The sequence below is a fragment of the Halichondria panicea genome, chromosome 3 (genome assembly GCF_963675165.1).
Source record: "Halichondria panicea chromosome 3, odHalPani1.1, whole genome shotgun sequence".
Lineage (NCBI taxonomy): Eukaryota > Metazoa > Porifera > Demospongiae > Suberitida > Halichondriidae > Halichondria > Halichondria panicea.
In genome coordinates, this window is record NC_087379.1 from 7,942,733 (window position 1) to 7,970,540 (window position 27,808).

The following is a 27,808-nucleotide window of genomic DNA, read 5'->3' on the forward strand; positions in this document are numbered from 1 at the left end:
TGCTGCGCATGAACTTGATGACAGGGGGAGGGGGGAATAATTGTATAGTGAGTTGCTTGAGGGCAGGCGGGGGCCATATATGGGTGTTTCAATAATTCATACTTATATAGGAGGGACCTTTTCTTTTAAATATACAAACTAGATTTTCGATGTTGTTTGGCTGGCATATGGATTGTTCTGTATCTTGGGAATTCTTGCCTATAATTTGTAGTTACGTTGTTATGCGGTGTAAAGGTTCTTCTTGTGTATAATATAGTGTTAGTGGGATGGTGCTTGGATTATGGATTGGCTTACTTCTTTGGTGACTCTAGTTACTGCTGTATGTTATGTGTAACGGCTTCTTCTTGACTATAATTATGGAGTATTTCATTTGGCTTTCTCTCGCTGATTACGTATGTCGTAAAAAAAAAATAAAAAAAAATTGGCAGACCATGTGCTACCCTTTTTAGTTTGAATTATTAATGCTTGTGCACATTCTACAACATTGTGTGCATCAATTACTGTCATGCATGGAGTCATCTGCAGTCTATCATTTGCTGATATTCATATCTCTCTCTACAAAACCTTTTGTAACCAACCTTTGTAGCCTCTACAAGTCTGAGCATATCATAATTACTCTCATAACCGAACAATTGTCTTCCTATAAAAACATAATTACATCTTGTATCAATTTTTTCTCTCATAACCGAACAATTGTCTTCCGAACATAATATTACTTCTCTTTCTCTCATAACCGAACAATTGTCTTCCCATATAACATAATTATTTCTTATTTCTCTCTCTCTCAACTCCGAACAATTCTCTTCCGAACATAATATTACTTCTAATTCTCTCATAACCGAACAATTGTCTTCCCATATAACATAATTACATCTTGTATCAATTCTTTCTCTCATAACCGAACAATTGTCTTCCCATATAACATAATTATTTCTTATTTCTCTCTCTCTCAACTCCGAACCATTCTCTTCCGAACATAATATTACTTCTTTTTCTCTATAAATTACGAACAATTCTCTTCCTATAATTCTTGTGCTAAGATGCCATGTCATGTCATACTCCATCTTCCATCCATGTATGTATGTATGTCAATTCTCGATTGTTTTTGTGCATCCTATCTATTTACAACTGCACATCTTTCGGTGACGACCAGCTGGGACTAATGGAACATCTCGAAGACCCTGGATCAATATGCAGTGCAGTGCAATGAACTCTCAAACAACTCTAATATAAGCACTTCTATCTGAACACTATAATTATTATACGCAGCACTGCGTGGGACGTGTCTACTGTGGTAACCCCCTGATGATGATGATGAAGCAGAAGACTCCTGGTTATATACCGTATACTGAAGAACTCTTCAATCTATGACTATACTACCTGGCGTACTCTCCATCATTGTCGATCGTGGGCAAGATACATCCAATGGCAGCCCCTCAACTCGAATTCATGGCCACCAATATTTCTCAACACTACTGTTTGATGCTGGAAAAACTTTTAACACCCGTCACTTCCCCTGATGATCGAAACAAAGGACTCTAAAAATCATGGATGATCAAGTATGGTAACACAACACTCATATTATCATGCATGCAAGCACACTGACTCTCTGCTCTCTACTCTCATAATTATAACTGTGTCATGGAAGCACACTGACTCTCTACTCTCATAATTATAACTGTATCATGGAAGCACACTGGCTCTCTACTCTCATAATTATAACTGTATCATGGAAGCACACTGACTCTCTGCTCTCTACTCTCATAATTATAACTGTATCATGGAAGCACACTGACTCTCTACTCTCATAATTATAACTGTATCATGGAAGCACACTGGCTCTCTACTCTCATAATTATAACTGTATCATGGAAGCACACTGGCTCTCTACTCTCATAATTATAACTGTATCATGGAAGCACACTGGCTCTCTACTCTCATAATTATAACTGTATATCATGCAAGCACACTGGCTCTCTACTCTCATAATTATAACTGTATCATGGAAGCACACTGACTCTCTACTCATATTCTCATAATTATAACTGTATCATGGAAGTCTCTACTCTCATAATTATAACTGTATCATGGAAGCACACCGACTCTCTACTCTCATAATTATAACTGTATCATGGAAGCACACCGACTCTCTACTCTCATAATATAACTCTATATATCATATCATGCACACTGACTATATCTATCTATGGGGTCACTACTCATAATTTAAATTTATAATTTGTAGTAATGTGGTCTGCCATTAATAAAATAAACGATTTGCTAATAATTATGCCTTGCTACGTTGTGTTGTGTCTCTGTGGAGCTTGATGTTCTAGGAATTGTACTTGTGTCGATGATGTGTCTCTGTGGCTTACTGTTCTGGTGACTGTACTGTTGTGTCGATGGACGTTGTCTCTGTGGAGCTTGATGTTCTAGGAACTGTACTCTTGTGTCGATGATGTGTCTCTGTGGCTTGCTGTTCTGGTGACTGCATGTACTTGTGTCGGTGGATGTTGTCTGTGTTGATTGTCGGGCTCGTTGTTCTGATAGTGGGCTGTACTTGTGTCGGTTGATGTTGTTGGCTTAAGCTTGTTCTGCTCGGGACTGTGTCTACTGTAGAGCTTTGGTTGTTTGGTACGTTACACTGACTTGTGTATCTCTTAAAGCTTTTTGATGTATCTCTTTTTTAACTCTTTTTTTCATACGGTCCTAAAAGCCTAGGTAAAAAAGCACTGATTGAGAAAAAATATCCCAACCTTTTTGTAGGATTTATGCCTGCCCCTTGACCTGCCTGCCCTCTAAAACTGCAAACTGGATGGGGGAGAATAATTATAATGCATGCATTGTATTAATTACTGGAAGCATTTATCTAGTATAGATAGCTAGTTAACTGTTAATTTCCGAGGCATTGCAACCGCGTTGAGCAGCTAAAATACATGATTGCTCTATGTTTGGCTCTACGCCTCGAGGTGTAATCTGTTGCAAGATGCATGGCGGGCGCTGCAAGTTTGCTGCTCAGAGGAACTATATCCTGTCTCTGTCAACGTCTCCGTCGACATCTCTCTCACAAGTCCCTCTCATCAAGTCTCTCACTCTCATCAAGTCTCTCTCATCAATGAATTGGTGTCTAAATTAATTGTGCATGGGTATGTTTTCCTAATTGGTCTGTAAGGGGGTTGTGCATTCCTCTGTAAGGGGTTTAGTTCTCTAAGTAGGTTGTATATATATATGCCTCTCTCTAAGGGGGCTTGGTTGTACTGATGCCTCTCTCTAAGGGGGTTGTACTGATGCCTCTCTATAAGGGGACTTGGTTGTACTGATGCCTCTCTCTAAGGGGGCTTGGTTGTACTGATGCCTCTCTCTAAGGGGGCTTGGTTGTACTGATGCCTCTCTATAAGGGGACTTGGTTGTACTGATGCCTCTCTATAAGGGGGCTTGGTTGTACTGATGCCTCTCTCTAAGGGGGCTTGGTTGTACTGATGCCTCTCTATAAGGGGACTTGGTTGTACTGATGCCTCTCTCTAAGGGGGTTGTACTGATGCCTCTCTCTAAGGGGGCTTGGTTGTACTGATGCCTCTCTCTAAGGGGACTTGGTTGTACTGATGCCTCTCTCTAAGGGGGTTGTACTGATGCCTCTCTCTAAGGGGGCTTGGTTGTACTGATGCCTCTCTCTAAGGGGGTTGTACTGATGCCTCTCTATAAGGGGACTTGGTTGTACTGATGCCTCTCTATAAGGGGACTAGGTTGTACTGATGCCTCTCTCTAAGGAGGTTTGTTTGGTTGTGCATTCCTCTGTAAGGGAGTTTAGTTGTGTATGCCTCTCTCTAAGGGGGTTGTACTGATGCCTCTCTCTAAGGGGGCTTGGTTGTACTGATGCCTCTCTCTAAGGGGGCTTGGTTGTACTGATGCCTCTCTAAGGGGACTAGGTTATACTGATGCCTCTCTCTAAGGGGGCTTGGTTGTACTGATGCCTCTCTAAGGGGACTAGGTTGTACTGATGCCTCTCTCTAAGGGGGCTTGGTTGTACTGATGCCTCTCTCTAAGGAGGTTTGTTTGGTTGTGCATTCCTCTGTAAGGGAGTTTAGTTGTGTATGCCTCTCTCTATATAAGGTGGTTGTGATTCCTCTGCAAGGGGGTTTGCCTCTAAGGTGGTTTGGCTGTGTAATGCCTCTGTGCATGGTTGTACCTCTGTATGGGGGTTTGGTTTGGGTTTGTTGTCTCCATTGGTGGTTGGAACGGTCATGGAATAGCACTGGTGGGCTGGGTGCTTCGGACTGCAGGTAGCTTGTAGCCCCTCGTGTAGAGTGGTCTATTCGACTGCAGATAGCATTGTCTGGCCAGCTCAACTCCTTCGCCTGTAACCGTCGAGACCTCCTACCGCTCTTCACGACCCTGCAGCTGAGGTACCATCATACTATCTATATCTGCATGCCCCCCTCCAAAGCCATTGCATTGCCTCGCCTGTGTTAATTAGGTTAGGCCAATTTGTTTGTGTTTCTACACTTGTAGCTTGATTTGTTAGGTATAGATAGATAGCTTTTTTTTTCTTTTCACATAATCTTGCACCAGCCAGATTATCAGATCCATGAGCATTAGTATAGATCTAATACCCTCAAAGTGAGGGTAATGATTCATACTGTACTATACTCTTTTTGTGTAATCACTGTGTTTGTTTTTTTTTTGTTCGTTATCAGACCAAATTCTCCAATTTAGGCCAATTAGTAGTTGTAGTTCTGCACAGCCACTGTGTGGTTGTGCAGTTTAATTTTTCTTTGTGTACTTACATTTATATAAATATCCCTACATACTCGTTATAGAAGTTATAAGAATCAGGCTTTATCACAATTAAATGCATGCAAGATTATTAGAACCACCTTAATATAACCAAAAAAAAAAAAACCGGGTAACACCACCAAAAAAACCTTTTTTTGTTTTAGAGTAAGAGCTTTCATTCGTGCGTACTTTACTTACTTTGTGTTCAATCTTGTTTGTGCTTTTTTAGGATAGTTTAGTTTTTTTGTTTCTGTTCTATGTTTGTCTTGTTGGCGAGGCTTGTATGCAATTGGTGGCGGGTGGTGGTGGCCTCTGCAATGATCACGCACACATCACATGACTAGTCACCACACAGGGGATACTAATCCCGGGGTCAATGCTAGGCTCTACACTCACTCTTACCAATGGCTGCAAAGCCAACTGAACTCAGGCAATCCAGCTCAGAGCGAGCTCTTGTACTAACCAATGGCTGCAAAGCCAACTGTCCTGCTCAGAGCGAGCTTATCTAACCAATGGCAGGAGCACAAATGAAGTGCCTATTGCCCAATTCAAAGCCTCTTACTGAATGTTGGCTAATAGATCAGACTACTCCCAACAAAGGAGATTCATGTCACTTAACCAATGACAATGACACAATATGCCTGAAAGCCTTAATCAAGAGTTGCTGCATTGACCCCAGTGGTGTACTTATCATGCAATATATGATGTGTCATGCAATGTGTATCACCATTATGATGCAACATGTGAGTATATTGTAGTCAGTAACTGCCTGCATGATTGAGTTACCTATATCATCACTGATCATCGTAACGGTGACTCAGATTTGAACCCTCCTAACCAGCACTCCCAGTGTTGCTCAGAGCGAGCTTAGGCTATTAACAGCACAAATCAAGTGCCTGTTATAATTTTAACTGACTAAGTGTGTTGCCACTTTAAGCTCTATGGAACTATGCTCTCTATAATCATATAGATCTAGCAGCATTGCAGCAGTGGGTCAAAGCACCAACTGTCGGCTGTGGTTGCTACCATGGCAACACTCTGTGTCATACATATAATTATAATTGTATTTATCCACTCTCTGTATATCTTTTACAAGAACAGATGATCACATGAGCAACAGAGCTGCTTAGTTGGGAAAACACTGCATACTGCCAGTGACAGGAAGAAGAGCAGGGCACCTGTCTTGGCCTGTGTCAAGATCAATATGCCCCAGGGCACTGTACTGTGTCTTGTCTGTTGCTTGCTTGTATGCAGCCCATGCAGGCTAACCAGTGTCATGTACATGGTTGTGTGCATGTGCAATACTTTTTTCACAGGTTGCCATGCTAACAAATAGTTAGCCTGATATGTATTTATTTGTTTTCAGCTCATATGCCTCTGAAGTTTCAGTTCGTGAGCCTGTCTCTCCAGTATACGTAGTGATGGTGGCCGCTGTGACCCGTCAATTGCAAACCAGTTCATCCATTATCAAGTTCCAATCGTGTACTTTGTATTATCGTGTTTTTTTACCCTTACCTGTGAATGGTCATGTGTGTACTTCTAGTACAAGCCCCTCAAGAACCAACAGTAAGCTCCATTGTGTACTTTGTAACCTCTTGATTTCAGACCTGTGTGTGTGCGTACCTCAAGAACCATCAGTAAGCTCCATTGTGTACTGTGTAACCTCTTGATTTCAGACCTGTGTGCGTGCGTACCTCAAGACCAACCAACAGTAAGCTCCATTGTGTACTTTGTAACCTCTTGATTTCAGCCCTGTGTGTGTGCGTACCTCAGAACCAACAGTAAGCTCCTTTGTGTACTTTGTAACCTCTTGATTTCAGACCTGTGTGTGTGCGTACCTCAAGAACCAACAGTAAGCTCCATTGTGTACTTTGTAACCTCTTGATTTCAGACCAGTGTGTGTGCGTACCTCAGAACCAACAGTAAGCTCCATTGTGTACTTTGTAACCTCTTGATTTCAGACCAGTGTGTGTGCGTACCTCAGAACCAACAGTAAGCTCCATTGTGTACTTTGTAACCTCTTGATTTCAGCCCTGTGTGTGTGCGTACCTCAAGAACCAACAGTAAGCTCCATTGTGTACTTTGTAACCTCTTGATTTCAGCCCTGTGTGTGTGCGTACCTCAAGAACCAACAGTAAGCTCCATTGTGTACTTTGTAACCTCTTGATTTCAGACCTGTGTGTGTGCGTACCTCAGAACCAACAGTAAGCTCCTTTGTGTACTTTGTAATCTCTTGATTTCAGCCCTGTGTGTGTGCGTACCTCAAGAACCAACAGTAAGCTCCATTGTGTACTTTGTAACCTCTTGATTTCAGCCCTGTGTGTGTGCGCGTACCTCAAGAACCAACAGTAAGCTCCATTGTGTACTTTGTAACCTCTTGATTTCAGCCCTGTGTGTGTGCGTACCTCAAGAACCAACAGTAAGCTCCATTGTGTACTTTGTAACCTCTTGATTTCAGCCCTGTGTGTGTGCGCGTACCTCAAGAACCAACAGTAAGCTCCATTGTGTACTTTGTAACCTCTTGATTTCAGCCCTGTGTGTGTGCGTACCTCAAGAACCAACAGTAAGCTCCATTGTGTACTTTGTAACCTCTTGATTTCAGCCCTGTGTGTGTGCGTACCTCAAGAACCAACAGTAAGCTCCATTGTGTACTTTGTAACCTCTTGATTTCAGCCCTGTGTGTGTGCGTACCTCAAGAACCAACAGTAAGCTCCATTGTGTACTTTGTAACCTCTTGATTTCAGCCCTGTGTGTGTGCGTACCTCAAGAACCAACAGTAAGCTCCATTGTGTACTTTGTAACCTCTTGATTTCAGCCCTGTGTGTGTGCGTACCTCAAGAACCAACAGTAAGCTCCATTGTGTACTGTGTAACCTCTTGATTTCAGACCAGTGTGTGTGCGTACCTCAAGAACCAACAGTAAGCTCCATTAATAGTTTTACATGTGCTGTGGAATACTCTGTCTCTTTTATTTCAGACCAGTGTGTGTGCGTACCTCAAGAACCAACAGTAAGCTCCATTAATAGTTCTGCATGTGCTGTGGAATATTCTGTCTCTTTGATTTCAGACCTGTGTGTGTGCCGTACCTCAAGAACCAATAGTAAGCTACATTAATAGTTCTACATGTGCTGTTCTGTCTCTTTTATTTCAGACCAGTGTGTGTGCGTACCTCAAGAACCAACAGTAAGCTCCATTAATAGTTCTACATGTGCTGTGGAATACTCTGTCTCTTTTATTTCAGACCAGTGTGTGTGCGTACCTCAAGAACCAATAGTAAGCTACATTAATAGTTCTACATGTGCTGTGGAATGCTCTGTCTCTTTTATTTCAGACCAGTGTGTGTGCATACCTCAAGAACCAACAGTAAGCTCCATTAATAGTTCTGCATGTGCTGTGGAATATTCTGTCTCTTTGATTTCAGACCAGTGTGTGTGCGTACCTCAAGAACCAACAGTAAGCTCCATTAATAGTTTTACATGTGCTGTGGAATACTCTGTCTCTTTTATTTCAGACCAGTGTGTGTGCGTACCTCAAGAACCAACAGTAAGCTCCATTAATAGTTCTGCATGTGCTGTGGAATATTCTGTCTCTTTGATTTCAGACCTGTGTGTGTGCCGTACCTCAAGAACCAATAGTAAGCTACATTAATAGTTCTACATGTGCTGTTCTGTCTCTTTTATTTCAGACCAGTGTGTGTGCGTACCTCAAGAACCAACAGTAAGCTCCATTAATAGTTCTACATGTGCTGTGGAATACTCTGTCTCTTTTATTTCAGACCAGTGTGTGTGCGTACCTCAAGAACCAATAGTAAGCTACATTAATAGTTCTACATGTGCTGTGGAATGCTCTGTCTCTTTTATTTCAGACCAGTGTGTGTGCATACCTCAAGAACCAACAGTAAGCTCCATTAATAGTTCTGCATGTGCTGTGGAATATTCTGTCTCTTTGATTTCAGACCAGTGTGTGTGCGTACCTCAAGAACCAACAGTAAGCTCCATTAATAGTTCTGCATGTGCTGTGGAATACTCTGTCTCTTTTATTTCAGACCAGTGTGTGTGCATACCTCAAGAACCAACAGTAAGCTCCATTAATAGTTCTACATGTGCTGTGGAATATTCTGTCTCTTTTTGATTTCAGACCAGTGTGTGTGTCTAGTACAAGCCCTCCTAGAAACAGTGAGTTCCCTCGGTGATAGCAAGCTAGGGTGTGTAATCCGCTCGCCTTAAAGTACTCCAAAATATGAGAAGAGACGAAATTGCTAGTAAAGTGTTTAAACATTGCCTAGAGAAGGAACAATGAACTGTACACTTACACTTGATCATAATAATTATTGTTATTTTAGCATTATTTGTTTTGTGCCTGTTATTTATGAATCGGTTTGCTTGTATTATAATTTGTGAATGTCTTGATACATAATTTGTATATAATTATGTGCAGTATCAGTAACGTATTTAATTATTATGATGGTTATAATTATATATCCCCATGCCATGCACGGATTGTTGACTGTGTATATTGTCTATACCTTATATCACCTCATGTATTAATATTCTGTCTACATTCCTTGTATGTACCGTTATCATTCTATTATAGCACCAGCCTCGGTTAGGACGCCCTCTTTTATAACGCCTATAATTATACTACCATATAAAATCACGTACATTGTTTTTAGAAAAATAAATATTTTTTACTGGTTCTATAATTAGAACGATTACGGTATGCATGTATAAGTATACATTACCCAGCAGGTCACAATTGTTAATGGTTAATTCATATAATGCCAAGACACAATAATGTCATCAGCTAGCTACTAAACACATACAGCTCTCAAAATGACAACTGAACAATCTACTAGTAGCTACACGATAACAATAATAAACTAGATAGCTGGCTAGATAATCACTTGCTAAAATGCTGATACTAGAGCTAATAGCAGACAACTCAATTGAAATGAGGTTAAGTTGAAATCGTTATCCAAAATTCATAGTCCAAATCGTTGCAGTAGGTCAGAGGGGTTTACTCAGTCTTGCTTAGTGGGGGTTCAGATTTATGTTGGGCCCAGGAAAGAAGTGTTGAACTATCAGCGTTGCTCAGACTCCAGATACTTTAGTTCTCAAAGAGGTCATAGGTGGTGGCTGAGAGTGTGGTGTCCTCGGAGGGTGAGGTTGGGTCGGTGGTGCCACTGCTGATAGGGGGCTCATATCGGAGGTGATGTCATTACTGTAGAATGGAGCATCTGTTGACCACATGTTGGGGCTGTCCCAGTTAGGACTGGTGCTCTGCAGAGAGAGGGGGGGCATCATGATCAGATAATATACACAGTGTAGGTCTGCTAAAACATACAGTACATTATACAGTACAAGTTTGTGTGCGGTCAATGTACACTATAAAATCCTAACATGTGTATCAACTTTCTAACACACCACCCACACCACCCACACCACACACACACAATACCTTCCTCATCCACCGCCCACACACACACCACACACACAATACCTTCCTCATCCACCGCCCATGGGGGGAGGTCCAGCACCACCACCAGCACCCTTACCAACACGACCAATACGTCTCCCTTGATCAGCACTGCACACACAAAGGTAGGAATAATAAATACTAGGTAGGCATAAAATTGGCAACACAAAACAAAACAGTATAAGAGACACTATAAACGCACACTCCAGATCGCCTATAGTCTGTGCTGCGTGATGGTCCAGTAGCACTAGCTCCAGGGCTTATTAGAGTCTTGAAGCTGTGAGAGCAGGGAAGGGTTGAAACACACTGGCATGATCAGGGTGTGTGTAACTTACAACAAGACAAAGAAGTTAATGACAGCCCAGAACAAGTCAACGATACCGTCCACACTCAGCCATGACCTGTTCTCAAGGACTTTACCTGCACACAGTAGAGTATGGAGTGTGTGTCAGCTAATATATCACACTCACACTTACCTCCTGATAAATACACCATAGCTTCCTTGAATCTTCTTGTATGGAACTACTTGCACCACTTGTACACGTACACATACTAGAACTCAGCTAGCTAGCTAGCTAGCTCTTCCATCTATTGTATGGAGACCACGGCCCTTCTACTGTGGGTGGCAGTAGAAAGGCGTGGTCTTAATCTCGTGAGGGCAAACAAACAACAAAGGGGCGTACCTGCAAGCGTTTCAAACGTGTCATTTAGTGCAAATTTGGAATCCAACAAAAATGGAAAAAGAGGTGTGGTCAAGATTGAAGAAGTTTCCTGTGTAATGGTAGTGACTTTACTTCATTTTTGTGCTGTTATGCTTAGTCATATGTCATTTATTTTTGTGTAGACACAATAAACATGCATTTGTCTGATATACTATCACAAATGCGCATGCTTCAATCAAAACTGTTGGAACTGGGCAGCCTGTGTTGTCAGACATCTTTATTGTGGTTTGTATAGTGTACCTACTCTGAGCTTCATCCTGGGCAGACAAAAATTTTCCAGGACTCTCAGAGTGAATCACTCAATGTAAAAAGCATAGAGCTACTTCAATAACAAAGACAGGTAGATGGCTAACTTTTTTACAAAAAGATATTCACATTCAAAGTTGTGGCATTATCAACACAAAATCACACAATAAAAATTAATGCTTGTAAGTATATACAACAAGTAGGTTGAATTGAATTGCTTGTTACACACATAGGAATGAATGAGCAACTTATTTATAAGCTATATAGGGGGCTGTTTGATCAGTTCGACACCAACAATATCGTATCAACAGCTATAAAGACCATAGCCAATAAGAATCGATGATAATTAATTTTAGTGACAGTGCTTCAGCAACCTATTGAGTTGACAGTTTGTCGTACTTCTGTGCAGCATACTGCTGTGAGTAGTTGAGGCAGTCCAAGTTGTTGTCGTGTCCATGCTGCTATCGGGACCACCTAGCCGACAACTGCAACACGTACGTACGTCCCCCTGACATCATTTAACGCCTCTCGGAAACATCAAGGTCACTTGCAAGTTGTGCACAGGAATAGGGTTCATGAAAGATCCTCGATCCTCATGTCCTTAGTGAGTGTACTGCTGTAACGACATCCTATACACAAGTCACAGTCTCCGCTAACACCTCTAGAGAGGAAGCTACAAAACTGCGATTCTCTGAAAGTTTTTGTCTGTTTTCTCACAGCTTTGTAGAAAATTATTAGCCTGTCCAGCAGTGTGTCTCCAACCCTACAAGTGAAAACAGGAGGACATGTAGGTAAGAACTATCCTGACAGCCAATCGTTCAGTACCCATCAGCACACCTCGTGTTCCGAGTGGAATACCTCCACAATTCGCCGTAGAAACAAACAGCTTCTCACCGGTTGATGCTGAGTGGTGGTAACCATGTCACGTCGCTAGTGAAATTAGGCACATTGGCAAAGAGCGACGAAAGGCATTGCTTGACTCACTCTTTAACTGAAGACAAGAAACCCATACGAGCGACGATACCTCCTCAACAAAGTTTGGCCACGAAGTTGAAGGCAGACCTCCAGCTCCAGATATATATCGTGGACTAAAATATGGATCCTGAGACGGTAAAATCAAAGTTAGGAAACTCACATTACATATACCTGATACACAGCCTGATACAAATACAAGGCAGCTAGCTAGCTAGTAGCTAGTACAAGACCTAAGAGTGAAAAAATGTATGGCTTTTACAAATGTACATATCTCCTTTTAAAAAAGTTAGCCAACTACAAAAAATATACCCCTACATAGCCTTTAACTTACTGTGAACGACTGTTCTTGTGTTTTTCACTAAAAAATTGTTGCACTGGAGATACAGCAAGTTCTTTGGGGTTAGTAAGCGGGCTGATAAGAGAGTTGTGTAGCTGTACGAGCTATAACATGGCTGTGGTTAGGACAATTTGTTTGTTTTTTGCACTGAAAGAGAGCCCTTGAATTGCACTTCCTTCCCATGTGACTTCTGAGCGTGTTTGGAAAGCCCCCTATGCGTACACGTGGCTTGAAAAAGCATGACTTTTTTTCTGTGAAAGGCGTGGTCTAAACATTGAAAAATGTTACAAATGTAGCCACTTCCTGTTAAAACTAAGTGGTGGAATTTCAATGTGACGAAACGCTTGTGAATAATGGCCGACATACTCAGTGCTGCCAGGGCTGGTGACTTGAGTGCTTTGCGAGATGCTATCAAGAGGGGAAAGGATGTCAACAGTGTGAAGGTAAGCTGGTTTGCAGAGCTAAAGCTGTGAAAGTCTATTTTTGCTGTCATGCTATAAATTTAATACCTACCCAATCAAAAGTTGATTTGGGCGCTGTAAACTACGCTCACTGCACACTCAGTTTGGGGCAAATGGTAAATTCCAAAAAATAAGTGTAACTATGATCACACAGATGTGTTGTCAAAAGTTACTGTATGCTCTCACTCTTGTAGGATGGGTGGACTCCACTCATGAGGGCAGCCAGTAGAGGGCACACTGACTGTGTTATACAGCTGCTCTCCTCAGGAGCAGTGGTGGACCTGGCTGACGAGGTGAGTATCTGATACTAAACTGATGGTCTATAGGAGTTATAATTATACATGGACATTGCCTTAAAATTACCTCTATGCTGAATAATTGTTGACAAGCATTCACTCAACTACGAGCTAACTTGCTGAAAGGTTAGAGTTAGTGTTATGTACTTTTGTGTGTGTGGATGGATGACGTCAGATGCAACCACTCTATTATAGTAAATATTGCCAATCCTTACTTTATTTGTAATTACAGCACCAACTCTGACTGAATTCCATTATTTAAGTCCTCCAAAGGTTGCTGTAATTAAAAGACGTAATTATTTGTGATGTCAGGCTCAAGGCAGTCGGCTTTTCTTTTATTATGCACATGCATTTGATTTGTAGAGCTGCTGTAAAATACAGAGACGAAAAATCAAACCGTACAGTTGGTCCACTGCATACTGAAAGATTGCACTCAACACTAGAATAGCTGTGCGCTTAAGCGCCACCATAATATTTTTGAGGTTATAAAAGTTGATTTAGGCGCTGTAAACTACGCTCACTGCACACTCAGTTTGGGGCAAATGGTAAATTCCAAAAATAAGTGTAACTATGATCTATCACACAGATGTGTTGTCAAAAGTTATTATTATGCTCTCACTCTTGTAGGATGGGTGGACTCCACTCATGTGGGCAGCCTATAAAGGTCACACTGACTGTATTAGACAGCTGCTCTCCTCAGGAGCAGTGGTGGACCTGGCTGACGAGGTGAGTATCTGATACTAAACTGATGGTCTATAGGAGTTATAATTATACATGGACATTGCCTTAAAATCACCTCTATGCTGAATAATTGTTGACAAGCATTCCATGGAATTGATTGGGTTGACTATTATTTTGGTTTGTGTGGATTTTAATCTACCGTCACTCAACTACGAGCTAACTTGCTGAAAGGTTAGAGTTAGTGTTATGTACTTTTGTGTGTGTGGATGGATGACGTCAGATGCAACCACTCTATTATAGTAAATATTGCCAATCCTTACTTTATTTGTAATTACAGCACCAACTCTGACTGAATTCCATTATTTAAGTCCTCCAACGGTTGCTGTAATTAAAAGACGTAATTATTTGTGATGTCAGGCTCAAGGCAGTCGGCTTTTCTTTTATTATGCACATGCATTTGATTTGTAGAGCTGCTGTAAAATACAGAGACGAAAAATCAAACCGTACAGTTGGTCCACTGCATACTGAAAGATTGCACTCAACACTAGAATAGCTGTGCGCTTAAGCGCCACCATAATATTTTTGAGGTTATAAAAGTTGATTTAGGCGCTGTAAACTACGCTCACTGCACACTCAGTTTGGGGCAAATGGTAAATTCCAAAAATAAGTGTAACTATGATCTATCACACAGATGTGTTGTCAAAAGTTATTATTATGCTCTCACTCTTGTAGGATGGGTGGACTCCACTCATGTGGGCAGCCTATAAAGGTCACACTGACTGTACTAGAGAGCTGCTCTCCTCAGGAGCAGTGGTGGACCTGGCTAACAAGGTGAGTATCTGATACTAAACTGATGGTCTATAGGAGTTATAATTATACATGGACGTTGCCTTAAAATCACCTCTATGCTGAATAATTGTTGACAAGCATTCCATGGAATTGATTGGGTTGACTATTATTTTGGTTTGTGTGGATTTTAATCTACCGTCACTCAACTACGAGCTAACTTGCTGAAAGGTTAGAGTTAGTGTTATGTACTTTTGTGTGTGTGGATGGATGACGTCAGATGCAACCACTCTATTATAGTAAATATTGCCAATCCTTACTTTATTTGTAATTACAGCACCAACTCTGACTGAATTCCATTATTTAAGTCCTCCAACGGTTGCTGTAATTAAAAGATGTAATTATTTGTGATGTCAGGCTCAAGGCAGTCGGCTTTTCTTTTATTATGCACATGCATTTGATTTGTAGAGCTGCTGTAAAATACAGAGACGAAAAATCAAACCGTACAGTTGGTCCACTGCATACTGAAAGATTGCACTCAACACTAGAATAGCTGTGCGCTTAAGCGCCACCATAATATTTTTGAGGTTATAAAAGTTGATTTAGGCGCTGTAAACTACGCTCACTGCACACTCAGTTTGGGGCAAATGGTAAATTCCAAAAATAAGTGTAACTATGATCTATCACACAGATGTGTTGTCAAAAGTTATTATTATGCTCTCACTCTTGTAGAATGGGAGTACTCCACTCTATTGGGCAGCCAGGGGAGGTCACACTGATAGTGTTAGACAGCTGCTCTCCTCAGGAGCAGTGGTGGACCTGGCTGACAAGGTGAGTATCTGATACTAAACTGATGGTCTATAGGAGTTATAATTATACATGGACATTGCCTTAAAATCACCTCTATGCTGAATAATTGTTGACAAGCATTCCATGGAATTGATTGGGTTGACTATTATTTTGGTTTGTGTGGATTTTAATCTACCGTCACTCAACTACGAGCTAACTTGCTGAAAGGTTAGAGTTAGTGTTATGTACTTTTGTGTGTGTGGATGGATGACGTCAGATGCAACCACTCTATTATAGTAAATATTGCCAATCCTTACTTTATTTGTAATTACAGCACCAACTCTGACTGAATTCCATTATTTAAGTCCTCCAACGGTTGCTGTAATTAAAAGACGTAATTATTTGTGATGTCAGGCTCAAGGCAGTCGGCTTTTCTTTTATTATGCACATGCATTTGATTTGTAGAGCTGCTGTAAAATACAGAGACGAAAAATCAAACCGTACAGTTGGTCCACTGCATACTGAAAGATTGCACTCAACACTAGAATATTTTTAGGGTTATAAAAGTTGATTTAGGCGCTGTAAACTACGCTCACTGCACACTCAGTTTGGGGCAAATGGTAAATTCCAAAAATAAGTGTAACTATGATCTATCACACAGATGTGTTGTCAGAAGTTATTATTATGCTCTCACTCTTGTAGGATGGGATTACTCCACTCATGTGGGCAGCCTTGAGAGGTCACACAGATTGTGTTAGACAGCTGCTCTCCTCAGGAGCCGTGGTGGACCTGGCTAACAAGGTGAGTATCTGATTGTGTTTATAGGCAGCATGTTTGTGACCATTAATTTTCATCATTTGGTAAATGAAATATTTGCGCATGTACTTACAATTATGCACATTGCCAGTATTTTAATTGTTACGTTTTGCTTATAATTTTACGCTTATCTTGCTTATTTGTGTCTAAGTTGACGAACTGGGCTGCATACGTTTTCGTGGATATGTTGTACACAAATGAATAATTATGATACGTACGTAGCACTTAAAAGGTTGTACAGTTTAATAACATAGCTGGATAGTTGCATTTTTGCTCTTTGCCAATCCCTTTCCTTTACTTTATTTATGGTCTATCGCACAGATGTGTTCTCAAAAGTTACTGTATGTGCTCTCACTCTTGTAGGGTGTCTGATTTGCTAAATTTTCTATTACCATGCCAGTATCGCTCTGTCAGCAAAGTACATGTCATACGCATTAGACCACTTTACCTCTTACAATGTACGTCTCATCCCTTCATATGATCATCATCACAGGATGGAAAGACTGCTCTGATGAAGGCCAAGAGATCACCTCAATCTAACTCTTCAGTAATAAAGCTGCTGGAGGAAGCTACTGAATCACATGTGAGTCCATACCTCAATAATGCACACACTGATCACAGAGGAGGTACAATTAGCCTCCTCTGCATTGATCATAAGTGTTTTAGTTTAAGAGTTTGTTGTTCCTGAATTACAAATACTGTAACATTCATCAAAAACACATTAATCAACCTTTCACCAAGAGGAAGAGTACGCAACTCCACTTAAAACAGTAGTAGGCGTTTCTTCAACCCTCCGTCACAACCACATGCTGTTGCATAAACTGTGAAATCAAATTTGCAATGAATAACATAGTGAACAAAAATTAAAAACAGAGTAAAGACAACGGACTTAGAGCTTGTCAGAGGTCATGGTGGTGTAAACTTACTTCTCTAGAGTACCTCCCAGCCCTGAGTGATCGCTAGTAGATAGGAGAGCTAGAAATAGTTGAAATAACAACCAGAGTACGGTCAAAACGAAAATATTCGCGAGCGCAAAATCATAACGCGGAGTGTTTCAACCATTTACACAGGGAGGCCTGGTCCCCTTCCTTTTCGGTATAGCCTATTATTGTATATTGTTGTGGCTCATGTTAGTATCTGTGGTGAGGATCAAGAGGTGTTGTTAGCATTCAAGCTATATAGGTGTACATATTGTACAGTATCGATTAGTATTCTAGTAGACGTGCATTGCATGGATAATTGAAGCGTGGAATATGTATTATATTGTATTGCTCTTCACAGGACCATGATACAGTCAGAGAAGAGGTGTCTTCTAAATTAGGTATGTCAGCAGGAACAAGGCTATAACTATAATATTGTGTGTGGAAGTGTTCTACAGTAGCAGAGGAGGTACGACATCCGCGTGTCTTAAACACACACATTCCGAACTTTGACCTAAGAAATGTGTGCGTTAAAGACATGCGGATGACACGCGGATGTCGTACCTCCTCTGGTACAGTAGCGGTCAATATAAAGTACAGTGACGCTACTGTACCTAACAATTCTTGTCTCACTATAATCTGAACTAGCTTACGTCAGCTGGTAATTTACCAAACTCAGACTTAGTTACTCATTCTGCAAAAGAATATAATTTACTTACTTAATAGGCATAATTATTCTATACTGCAGATAATTCACCTGCCCCATATCTTACCATCATTATGCCATGCAAAGTCAATTTGTAGTTTCTCAGGCCCTCGCGCTCGAAATTGGCAGCTTTACAATATCACACGCGTGTGACCTCAAATTAAAGAAAAGAAAAGGATAAATTTGTATGGTTTTTTGGTCATGAAATAATTATGACTAAAATTAATTAGTAAAAATTATGCACTTCCGCTTATTGAGGAAGTTAGGGGTGCATGTGTTTTCAATTAAAATTCTATGAATATCATTATCATTAATGTTTATCAAATGCCTCAATCCGCTTGCTATTTTAGGAATAATAGCCTGAGAAACTATAAATTGACTTTGCATGCATGGCCTTATGTCTCCAATATTGAGTATGTAAGCTTAGCTGCATTGGTGTTATGTAATTGTTCACGCCACTAATCAATGTATAATTATAGGACCATCCGCTAAACGAGTCACTCTTCAAGAACTAGTAGAGCAATACAATCTGACTGACGAGCAACTCAACAGTGAAATAGAGGTTCCTTATACTCCCAAATTGGCCTTATGTTTTGATGGTGTGGAACTTTATTCGAGTGCACTGGGGCTAGCTATTGCTGAACAAGCCGATGTGAACCAATCACGTGGAACTCAAGCAGCCATGATGAAGTGCTTGCAAATCTGGAAACAACATAATCCTTCACAAGCAACTTACAGAGCTCTCCTGGATATCGCACTGAGATTGGGAAAAGGAGACACAGCTCATCAAATCTGTCAGCAATTGACCCAACGTAAGTACATGTCAGGTGATAACCACCCTCCGCCTAAGCCCTCTACTAAGTAGCTATTCGACTCTATCCGTAATTACCGGTATTAATATTGAAATCACAACAGAGAAGAATCCCTATAGATTGTGACCATCATGCATGCATGCTTGTACACGTCTCTCCTAGACTGCATTGTTGAGTACAAGCGAGGTATAGGGTAGTGTGTTTGTGTGTAGACTGTTAGAGCTGCTCAAGGATCAATGAAATGCAAGTAAGAGTTTCTATAGGCTTCTAGTCATAGATTCATATTTGTGGATTTGCAAAATAAAGCTTCGTTCTCGAATTATGCCTAGTTTTGCTTACTTGGAATGCCATTGCAGCCTTTTCAGAAGAGTCCGTAGCAAAACTTGTTCACAGAGTGTTGCTACTCTACTTAGTAGTTAGCTCTGCACTAGAACGCTAGCTATTGGTAGCTGCAAGAGTGAGAAGAGAGCTGGAAGGCGCTGTGCTGACTTGCAGCCATTAATTTTAGACTTGAACTTTTGGCATCGATCGTTTTTAACAACAATCATCGTCGATCATTACCCACTATTTGAGTTTCCCTGTGATTGTGTATTCTGCGCAACAAAATTAAAAATGTTTATCGTGATAATTATAATCAATGTGTGTATAAAAGCTAGCTATTAGTAGCTTTATGTTATGTAGCTTGGCACCTCCACCGAGGCATCAGCACCTGCGGTGCTTTCATTATTTATATCAATCGGACCTCAATTTTGATACAAAAATGTGCCACAAAAATAATAATTATTTACCACTACTTTGGTTCAATAATATTACCGATTGTTTACTTTTTTACAGTCAATATTCAAAACCGAACCTACTTAAAGAAACTGGGTGAGATGATGGCCGACACAAGTGGCACTATAGAGCTACATTATCTCAAGACGCACTTCATTGGTCCCTCGGGTCTTGGAAAAACGACCACTCGACAGCGGCTTGTTGGATCCATCACTAACCTGTCTTTGCTGCCTGAAGATCAAAGGAAACGTTGCAGTACATTACTAGCCGAGTGTGAACAAGTATTGGCCTTTGTGGACAAATCTGGAACAAAGCTTGAATTCAAAGCGTCTTCAAGTCTAGAGGAAGAAACACAGTTTATCTTCTCTTACCTTATGTCCTGTGAACCTATTGAAGACAGCACTGTCAGCAATACTAGTACACCTAAGGAACAGCCCAAAAAAGAAACCACTGACCCAAAGAAGCAAACTCAACTCAAGATCGATGAAACTGCTACTGTGCCCAAAGAAACGGTGTCACCAACACCGGTATCACCAACACCAGAACCACCGGAAAAGGTCGTGAAAGTGACTACTGTAGATGTTGGAAAGGTTGTCTCGAGACTCCGGAGTATTGTGGGTTCAGGAGAGTACACTAAAGAGCTGCTGAACAAAGTCCTACTCAATCTGGTCGATATAGGTGGGCAGCCTGGATTTGTGGAGATGTTTCCTTTTCTAAGCAAAGGCGCAGGGATTTTCCTAGTATTCTTTCGACTGGACAAAGACCTCGATGACATGTGTCAAGTCTCGTACGAACGAGGAAAGGACAAGATCACACCGTACGATTCAACGTACACAAGCAGAGAAACGCTCTCTCAAATCCTGTCAGCTATCAGCCACCATACCAAGATTGACTCGGACATTGACAGAGAGCAGTGTAGTAAACTGGGCAATCTAGGCTCTGCTAAGCCTGTTGCTACCCTCATAGGTACTTTCAAGGATGAACTGGCAATGCAAATCAAAGTCGATCTCCTGTACGAGAAATGTTGTGCCTCCACAAAAGCTGTCAGCAAAAGCGATAGTACCACTGCCAGCAAGAGCAATAGTACCACTGCCAGCAAGACCACTACCAGCAAGACCACTGCCAGCAAGAGCGATAGTACCACTGCCAGCAAGAGCGATAGTAACACTACCAGCAAGAGCGATAGTACCACTGCCAGCAAAAGCGATAGTACTACAGCCAGCAAGAGCCATAGTAGTACCACTGCCGACAAGAGCGATAGTACCACTACCAGCAAGAGCGATAGTACCACTGCCAGCAAGAGCCATAGTACCACTGCCGACAAGAGCGATAGTACCACTTCCAGCAAGAGCGATAGTACCACTGCCAGCAAGACCACTACCAGCAAGAGCGATAGCACCACTGCCAGCAAGACCACTGCCAGCAAGAGCGATAGCACCACTGCCAGCAATACCACTACCAGCAAGAGCGATAGTACCACTGCCAGCAAGAGTGATAGTACCACTGCCAGCAAGACCACTGCCAGCAAGAGCGAAAGCACCACTGCCGACAAGAGCGATGGCACCACTGCCAGCAAGAGCTATGGCACCACTGCCAGCAAGAGCGATGGCACCACTGCCAGCAAGAGCGATAGCACCACTGCCAGCAAGAGCGATAGTACCACTGCCGACAAGAGCCTAAATGAACACGAACAAAAGAAAGCAATTCGGAATATTTTGACTCTACTGAAGAGTGATGAGCCTGCTAACGTCAGTGCAGAAGACATGGCTGCCATTGAGCAAACAGTCAGCCAACACCTCAACTCAGACACTTTCAAGAAAGATGTCCAAGACCGCTTAGAGCAAAAGTTGACAGAGAAAAACGAAGCTGTGAGCAAGATTACCAGCAAGTTTGAGAAATTACTTTCACACCCAAAAGACAAGAAGTTCATAGCAGTCGACAACTATGAAGGCACTGATTCTGATATGGAACCTCTTCGTGAACATCTTCATGGCATATTTAGTAGCTATTTCAAAGATGCCAAGCTTCGAATTCGCCCACAACAGCTTTTGTTGGGAGTTGTACTGAGAAAAGAGTATGACATTGTGTCTATGGAAGAATGCATTCGTATCGGTACCGAGGGGTTAAAGATGAGTGAGGAGGAAGTTCGATTCACCGTTTGGTACCTTGATCGATTTGTCGGAGCTTTGATATATCATCCAGAGATCAAGGATAAAGATGGTTGGTTTGGAAACTTTGTCATTTGCAACCCCCAAGTGGTATTCAACAGCCTCAGTGTTCTCGTTGTCAATCCGCTGCTGGAGCTCCATTCTGAAGAGGGCAATATTCAGTTTAACGATAATGAGAGAAAAAATTGGATACTCAAGGGTCAATTCTTACTGAAAACAATCACTCGATGCCATTCGGAGGAAAACCAGGGGGTGAAGAAAGACCAGTTGATTCCTGTTGAGAAGCTGCTCATACTGCTCGAGCATTCCCACCTTTTGGCCAAAATCACAACAGTGGAGGAAGACCATACCACAGAAGAAGTTGAAACGACATATTTCATCCCCGCTATTCTCAAGTGTGCATCTCGCGAGGAACTAACGAAACCACCCCCCACTGGCATTGATACACCCTCTCCAATCAAGATCACATTCAAACCCCAATACGTTCCCATTGGAGTATTTTGTGCCATGATCAGTGAATTGGTCTCAAGGGGGAGTACTGGAATTCTGGGCATGACTTGGAAACTTGCCACTGATACCTCAGTAAAGAGAAACCTCGTCTCCTTTCACATTGACGAATCTGCCAAGCATTTTGTTACCCTTATCGCTAACGTCGATTGCTATGAGATACGGATTATTCGACAGGACAGGGACCATACGATGCACGAGCTTTGTTCCTACGTCCTCTCAACCCTCCTGTTGGTGATGAAGGACATCAGTCCACTACTCACTCCAATCATTGCCTTCGACTGCTACTGTGGCAAACATGAAGATGGTTCCAAGCTTTGTCTCCTCACACCTGGAGCTGATCCCTGCTTTAAATGCACCAGCAAAGTCTCTCTGAGTCCTCACCAAGAATGCTGGTTCGCAGAAGTAAGTGAACTAACAGTTACAGTGTATGCACTATAAGAATTACCATTCCTGTGTACTAGCATTTAATTTTAGTATCAGATTATAACAGTTTTTTGTGTATTTAACTATTAATAATATGTGTGCAAGCATTCATTGTACATTGTTTTTTGTACAAAGATCAAAGGAAGAACTATGCAAATGCCATAGACTAGGATCTACAACTGTAGTAAACACAAACTGTGCTCTATTATTCTGTGGTTGGAATTTTTGGTAGTTAGAGCACGGTTGGTGGTCAAAATAATTGATTTTAAGCCATAGAATTTTATAATAGCTACAACTGCTCCATGGTTGCAATGCGAGTACAGCTAAGTGATTCTATAAGCTTCTAGCAATGCTATCTTTCTAACAAAGGCTTTATTCTCGAGTAAAGGCTAGTTTTGCTTACCAGTACGTTGAAGGCCATTGCAGACTCTCCAGAATCAGGAATAGCAAAATATTTTCGTAGAAAGTTGCTATTCTACATACTAGAGCCGATAGCTATTGGTAGCTGCAAGCAGCTAAAAGTTACAAACCAGTTAATGCACTGTTTTATGCTCGTGCTCTATGGATATTTTGGCCTCGCGGAAGTTCTCGAAGCATCATGTAGCACTCGGCTTCGCCTCGAGCTATTGGCCAATAATATCCATAATATATAGAGCACTTGCAACCGTGCATTAACTAGTACGTATCCCTGTGTACAGGAAGTCAGTCTGAGAGAGGATGTTACTCTCAAGGCTCTGCCCTTTGCCTCTAGGCGAGAGTTGAGGGACAAGAGCCTCTCCTTTGAGTGGAGCAAAAGAAGTCCTGAAATTGATGGTGATGAACACAAGTTGGAATTCAAGGCTTCGTCACATGGTCACTTCAAGGGCTTTATCAGTTGTGAGATCTCCAAGAACCAGAAGCATTTCTTCACCGTGTACCACTGCCTCAAAGAGAGTGTTGGTGAGAATAATGTTAGAGCTTGTATGCAGATTATAATGTGTGTAATGTGTACATGTATAATACATTGTTACGTGTGTACTGTACATGTATAATCATCTATTTACAATTTCAATTGTTACAGAGAACACCTCCAGCTCTGAAACTGATCAGCTGTTTGCAGATGTGAAGGAAGTGATCAAAGAGATACGCTCTGACTGGTACAGCCTGGCTATAGAACTGGACATTGACTATGCAACTAGGAAGGTGAGACCTTAAGAATGTGTCCCTCCACCACCTTGAGTGTATTCTCCCAGTGTAGTCCTAATTATGTGTGTGCACTATTTAATTGACTGCTGCGGTTATTTAATGGTTGAATAGTGAGCATTACATTTTTAGAATGAGGTGTCTATAGCAATGCTGACTCTGCATATTTGGTGGCGTCTTGTATGAAGTACCAACGTATTTAACAAGTTACTATAGCAACGTAATGTTGAGCTCTTACTAAGTATTTAATACTGTGTTTCACTGTGTGTACTGATACAGAGTCTTGAGAAGGACTATCGCTGGGTTGAGCCGTGCTTTGAGGCCATGCTGACACACTGGGTGAAGCGCTCCTCTCCTCCCCCCTCCTGGTCTGCCCTTGTTAGAGCACTAGAGTCTCCCGCCATTGCTCGTGGGGACATTGCAACAACCATTAAGGTTGGCAACTATCAACTATATCACAATTGAAAGCTTTATTTTGTATAAATTGTTGCAGTACATGTTCTATATGCTCTATGTTACAAATGCAAGTAGCTAATAATTATTTGATTTCTCTTTACAGACAAAAGCTACCAGCGACATCTCTCCTGATGTTTGTCATCTCACTCACGGTGGTAAGCATAATCAGTCTTGATTTGATTAACAGCAGTGACTTAAGTGCATTATACGTAACTGTAGCTGATCTTATCAGTACAATACAGAGTTCCCTTCAGTAATGTGTGTTTCAGTTAGTAGGCATTGCTTAGGAATAATGATAGTGTTCTGTTGTTGTCATGATTGTGTGTTCCTTCCAGAGGGACTGAGTGTGGATCATCATTTGAGGGTAGTGAGGACAGCTGCCTGGGAGGTGAGGGGGACATGGCGTCCTCTGGGAGTGCAGTTGGGTGTCAATGAGGGGACACTAGATGTGAGTGCTCTGCTGTGTGTGTACTGAACACTGTATAGCAGTAGATGACTGTGTACTAATAGCCCTGTGCTCATACAGTCGTGCATCATCAGTTAAGGAATGTGCCAGATGGTCTGATTGGTCATAATTAACAATGTTGCGCACTATTAAGATAATTATGTTCCTCTTTCCCTGTGTTAATTGCAACTGATTCCCTTCAACAACTTAACATAGTTTCAGCCGATATACCGTAGAGAACTAGATAGTACAGAATGATGTCATTATAATAATAATGTCCAATGCAGGTAATTGCTGAGGAGAATGCCAGAAGACCCAACAGTGTCACTAAGTGTTTCACAGACATGCTTGTGGAGTGGTTGCAAGACGGTCCACAACTGGAGGACTTGTTGACAGCTCTAGAGTCTCCCGTTATCCATAGAGCTGACATTGCTGAAGACCTCAAGGGAACATTGCTAGTAAAGAACTAGCCTAACAACGTTCTCCTCTAGCCATTATAAAGTATGACTGCTGACATTGTATTATTTTGTTAGTACCTATTATAAATGTTTTTGTGATCACTATAGCTACTACCACTACATACACTCATAATTGTAATGCTTTGTTGAGTCAATGTCTGTCCACACAATTGTCACATGTCAGAGGGAATATTATTATGTTGTCAATAATAAATGTATTGCACTGTGCAGCATAATAAGAGCTCAACTTATTTATGGGATGCATGATAATACACACAGATTGGTGAAGAATAGGTGTGGTTAAGGGTGTGGCTAGAAGATCTGGTTCATATCCCTCACGGGGACTTTAGGTTTATAATTTTGGTATAAATATTACACACAACTCTTAGTGGATTGCTTAGTTAATGATCTTTAGTAATTTGCCACTTTTATTGTTAATGATTATTATGTCATAATTATAGCGGTAAAAAAATGCAACAGTAATGACGTATACTGCATACTAGGCTAAACATTGTCAAAGTTTCCATGATGATCAATGTTGTCATGTTTCCTTGGTAACGGGCTTGCTTGTCTTGACAATTATAATGTCTTCAACTTGTCCCATCAGAGTGTCCATGATTATATAGATTAGAAACAGCGTGCCTATAGAGTTGTAGTGGATGGAGGAAAGTGACATGGTCGTATTTATAATCATGGTACACGACAATTTCACAGCATCATATTTATTGTACAGTTACACCCACACCCACACTCACACACACACATACACACACACACCCACACACACACCCACACCCACACACACTAAATGACCCAGATTGTGGGGGATGGTGGGAGTGAGTGATGAAAGAAGATCTTTACTGCAACACAATAATTATACGGGCTCAAAGAAACCAAATTTGCTAACAATTTTATTGAACTTTACAATGCATAGATCTCAATGCAGGAAGATGACTGTTTAATTTCCAGTTCATAGAATACAACACATATGCATATCGATCATTCTATTTGTTAAATGTAGCGCAGTCCAACAAAAATTGGTTTAAATTTTGTCTTATGCTGTGTCCAAGCTAATTAAGAAGAAATAAATATTCGTATTATTGCTAGAGCAGTAGTTATAGTTAAACACATTGGAATAGCAACCGGGGGTAGCTAAACGTCCGACCTTGAGAATCGGAAACGGTGGGTTAAAGATCTTTGGAGGCGCGCCAACTGTATAATTTGTATATAATTATGCGCAGTACCAGCAACGTAACGTATTTGTCAATGATGATGGTTCTATTATCTCCAGGTCATAATTATTAAACGGTTAATTCATAATGCCAAGACACAATAATGTCATCAGCTAGCTACTAAACACATACAGCTCTCAAAATGACAACTGAACGATCTACTAGTAGCTACACGATAACAATAATAAACTAGATAGCTGGCTAGATAATCACTCGCTAAAATGCTGATACTAGAGCTAATAGCAGACAACTCAATTGTGAAGTTGAAATCGTTATCCAAAATTCATAGTCCAAATCGTTGCAGTAGGTGAGAGGGGGCTTTACTCAGTCTTGCTTGGTGGGGGTTCAGATTTCTGTTGGGCCCAGGAAAGAAGTGTTGAACTATCAGCGTTGCTCAGGCTCCAGATACTTTGGTTCTCAAAGAGGTCATAGGTGGTGGTTGAGAGTGTGGTGTCCTCGGAGGGTGAGGTTGGGTCGGTGGTGCTACTGCTGATAGGTAGGGGGCTCATATCGGAGGTGATGTCATTACTGTAGAATGGAGCAGTGTCTGTTGACCACGTTCTTGGACAGCACATCCATAGACTTTGACAACTTCTTCAAATCGAATACTTCTCCAGAGCCTTTCGTTGCTTTCGCCTCACTTTTATAGGACACAGAACTACTGCTCCTCATTCCGAACTTGGTCTGCACGAATACTGTAGCTACAAGGCAGAGTATCACAAGCAGCCAAAACGGTACAGACAACCAGGCCAGTGTTTTCTCCCATTCGGGCCGAGGCTGTAAGGCAATACACGCCGCTAATAGTTGATGGGGGAGGATGGCTAGTAGAGGGTAGAGGAACTCGTTGCCAGTGGAGGTTTGTAATCGTAGAGTGGTGGAGACTTGGGTCAGTGTGTAATCTGGAGTGAACCTGCACGTATGGATGATGAGATTTGTAATACACTGTTGCAAGATACGTACGGCACATCAGTATACTGTATAGCGGGTAATTTTCTTTGGTGAAAATTTGCGTATGAATTCTACCAATTTAAATAGTTTGTATTTTAAATATTCGTACAGCTCAGGATAGTGATGTTGAACCTATTGCGAGAGAATTTCGTAGTTTTAATTTTCGTATCATACTCTTCAATACGAAATATCCGAAAATTTGAACCATACGAAAATAACCCGCTATACGGTATATACATGTAATTATACTGTGATACACACTGTACATATACACACACTGATAGAGCTCGCTGAAGGGATTTTGACTTACGTTATTTCAATTTTCTTCGATCGGTTTGGTTTAATGGTGATGTCCTTGTTACAGTTAGAGATAACAAAGCCTCTCCCCTCACAACTGCCACCCTCCAGTCCGATGATA

At 41.3% G+C, this 27,808-nt stretch overlaps 2 protein-coding genes across 2 annotated transcripts; one reads left to right on the top strand and one right to left on the bottom strand.

The window, feature by feature from the left end:
- Positions 1-9,527: 9,527 nt before the first annotated feature.
- LOC135334166 (selenoprotein K-like) lies at positions 9,528-10,880 on the bottom strand. The gene is made up of 5 exons (XM_064529244.1): positions 10,724-10,880; positions 10,583-10,667; positions 10,450-10,524; positions 10,272-10,358; positions 9,528-10,051 (listed from the first exon to the last, which is right to left on the bottom strand). Exons 1-4 carry the CDS (start codon positions 10,740-10,742, stop codon positions 10,277-10,279), a joined length of 261 nt encoding a protein of 86 aa, XP_064385314.1. The 5' UTR covers positions 10,743-10,880; the 3' UTR covers positions 9,528-10,051; positions 10,272-10,276.
- A 1,958-nt stretch (positions 10,881-12,838) lies between these two features.
- Positions 12,839-25,424, top strand: LOC135333162 (ankycorbin-like). The gene is made up of 16 exons (XM_064528075.1): positions 12,839-12,970; positions 13,183-13,281; positions 13,912-14,010; positions 14,698-14,796; positions 15,484-15,582; positions 16,243-16,341; positions 16,850-16,939; positions 17,638-17,677; positions 18,462-18,794; positions 19,629-22,648; positions 23,368-23,608; positions 23,730-23,851; positions 24,131-24,286; positions 24,411-24,462; positions 24,643-24,755; positions 25,040-25,424. The coding sequence occupies exons 1-16, from the start codon at positions 12,881-12,883 to the stop codon at positions 25,220-25,222; spliced, it is 4,935 nt and encodes a 1,644-aa protein (XP_064384145.1). The 5' UTR covers positions 12,839-12,880; the 3' UTR covers positions 25,223-25,424.
- Positions 25,425-27,808: the final 2,384 nt, after the last annotated feature.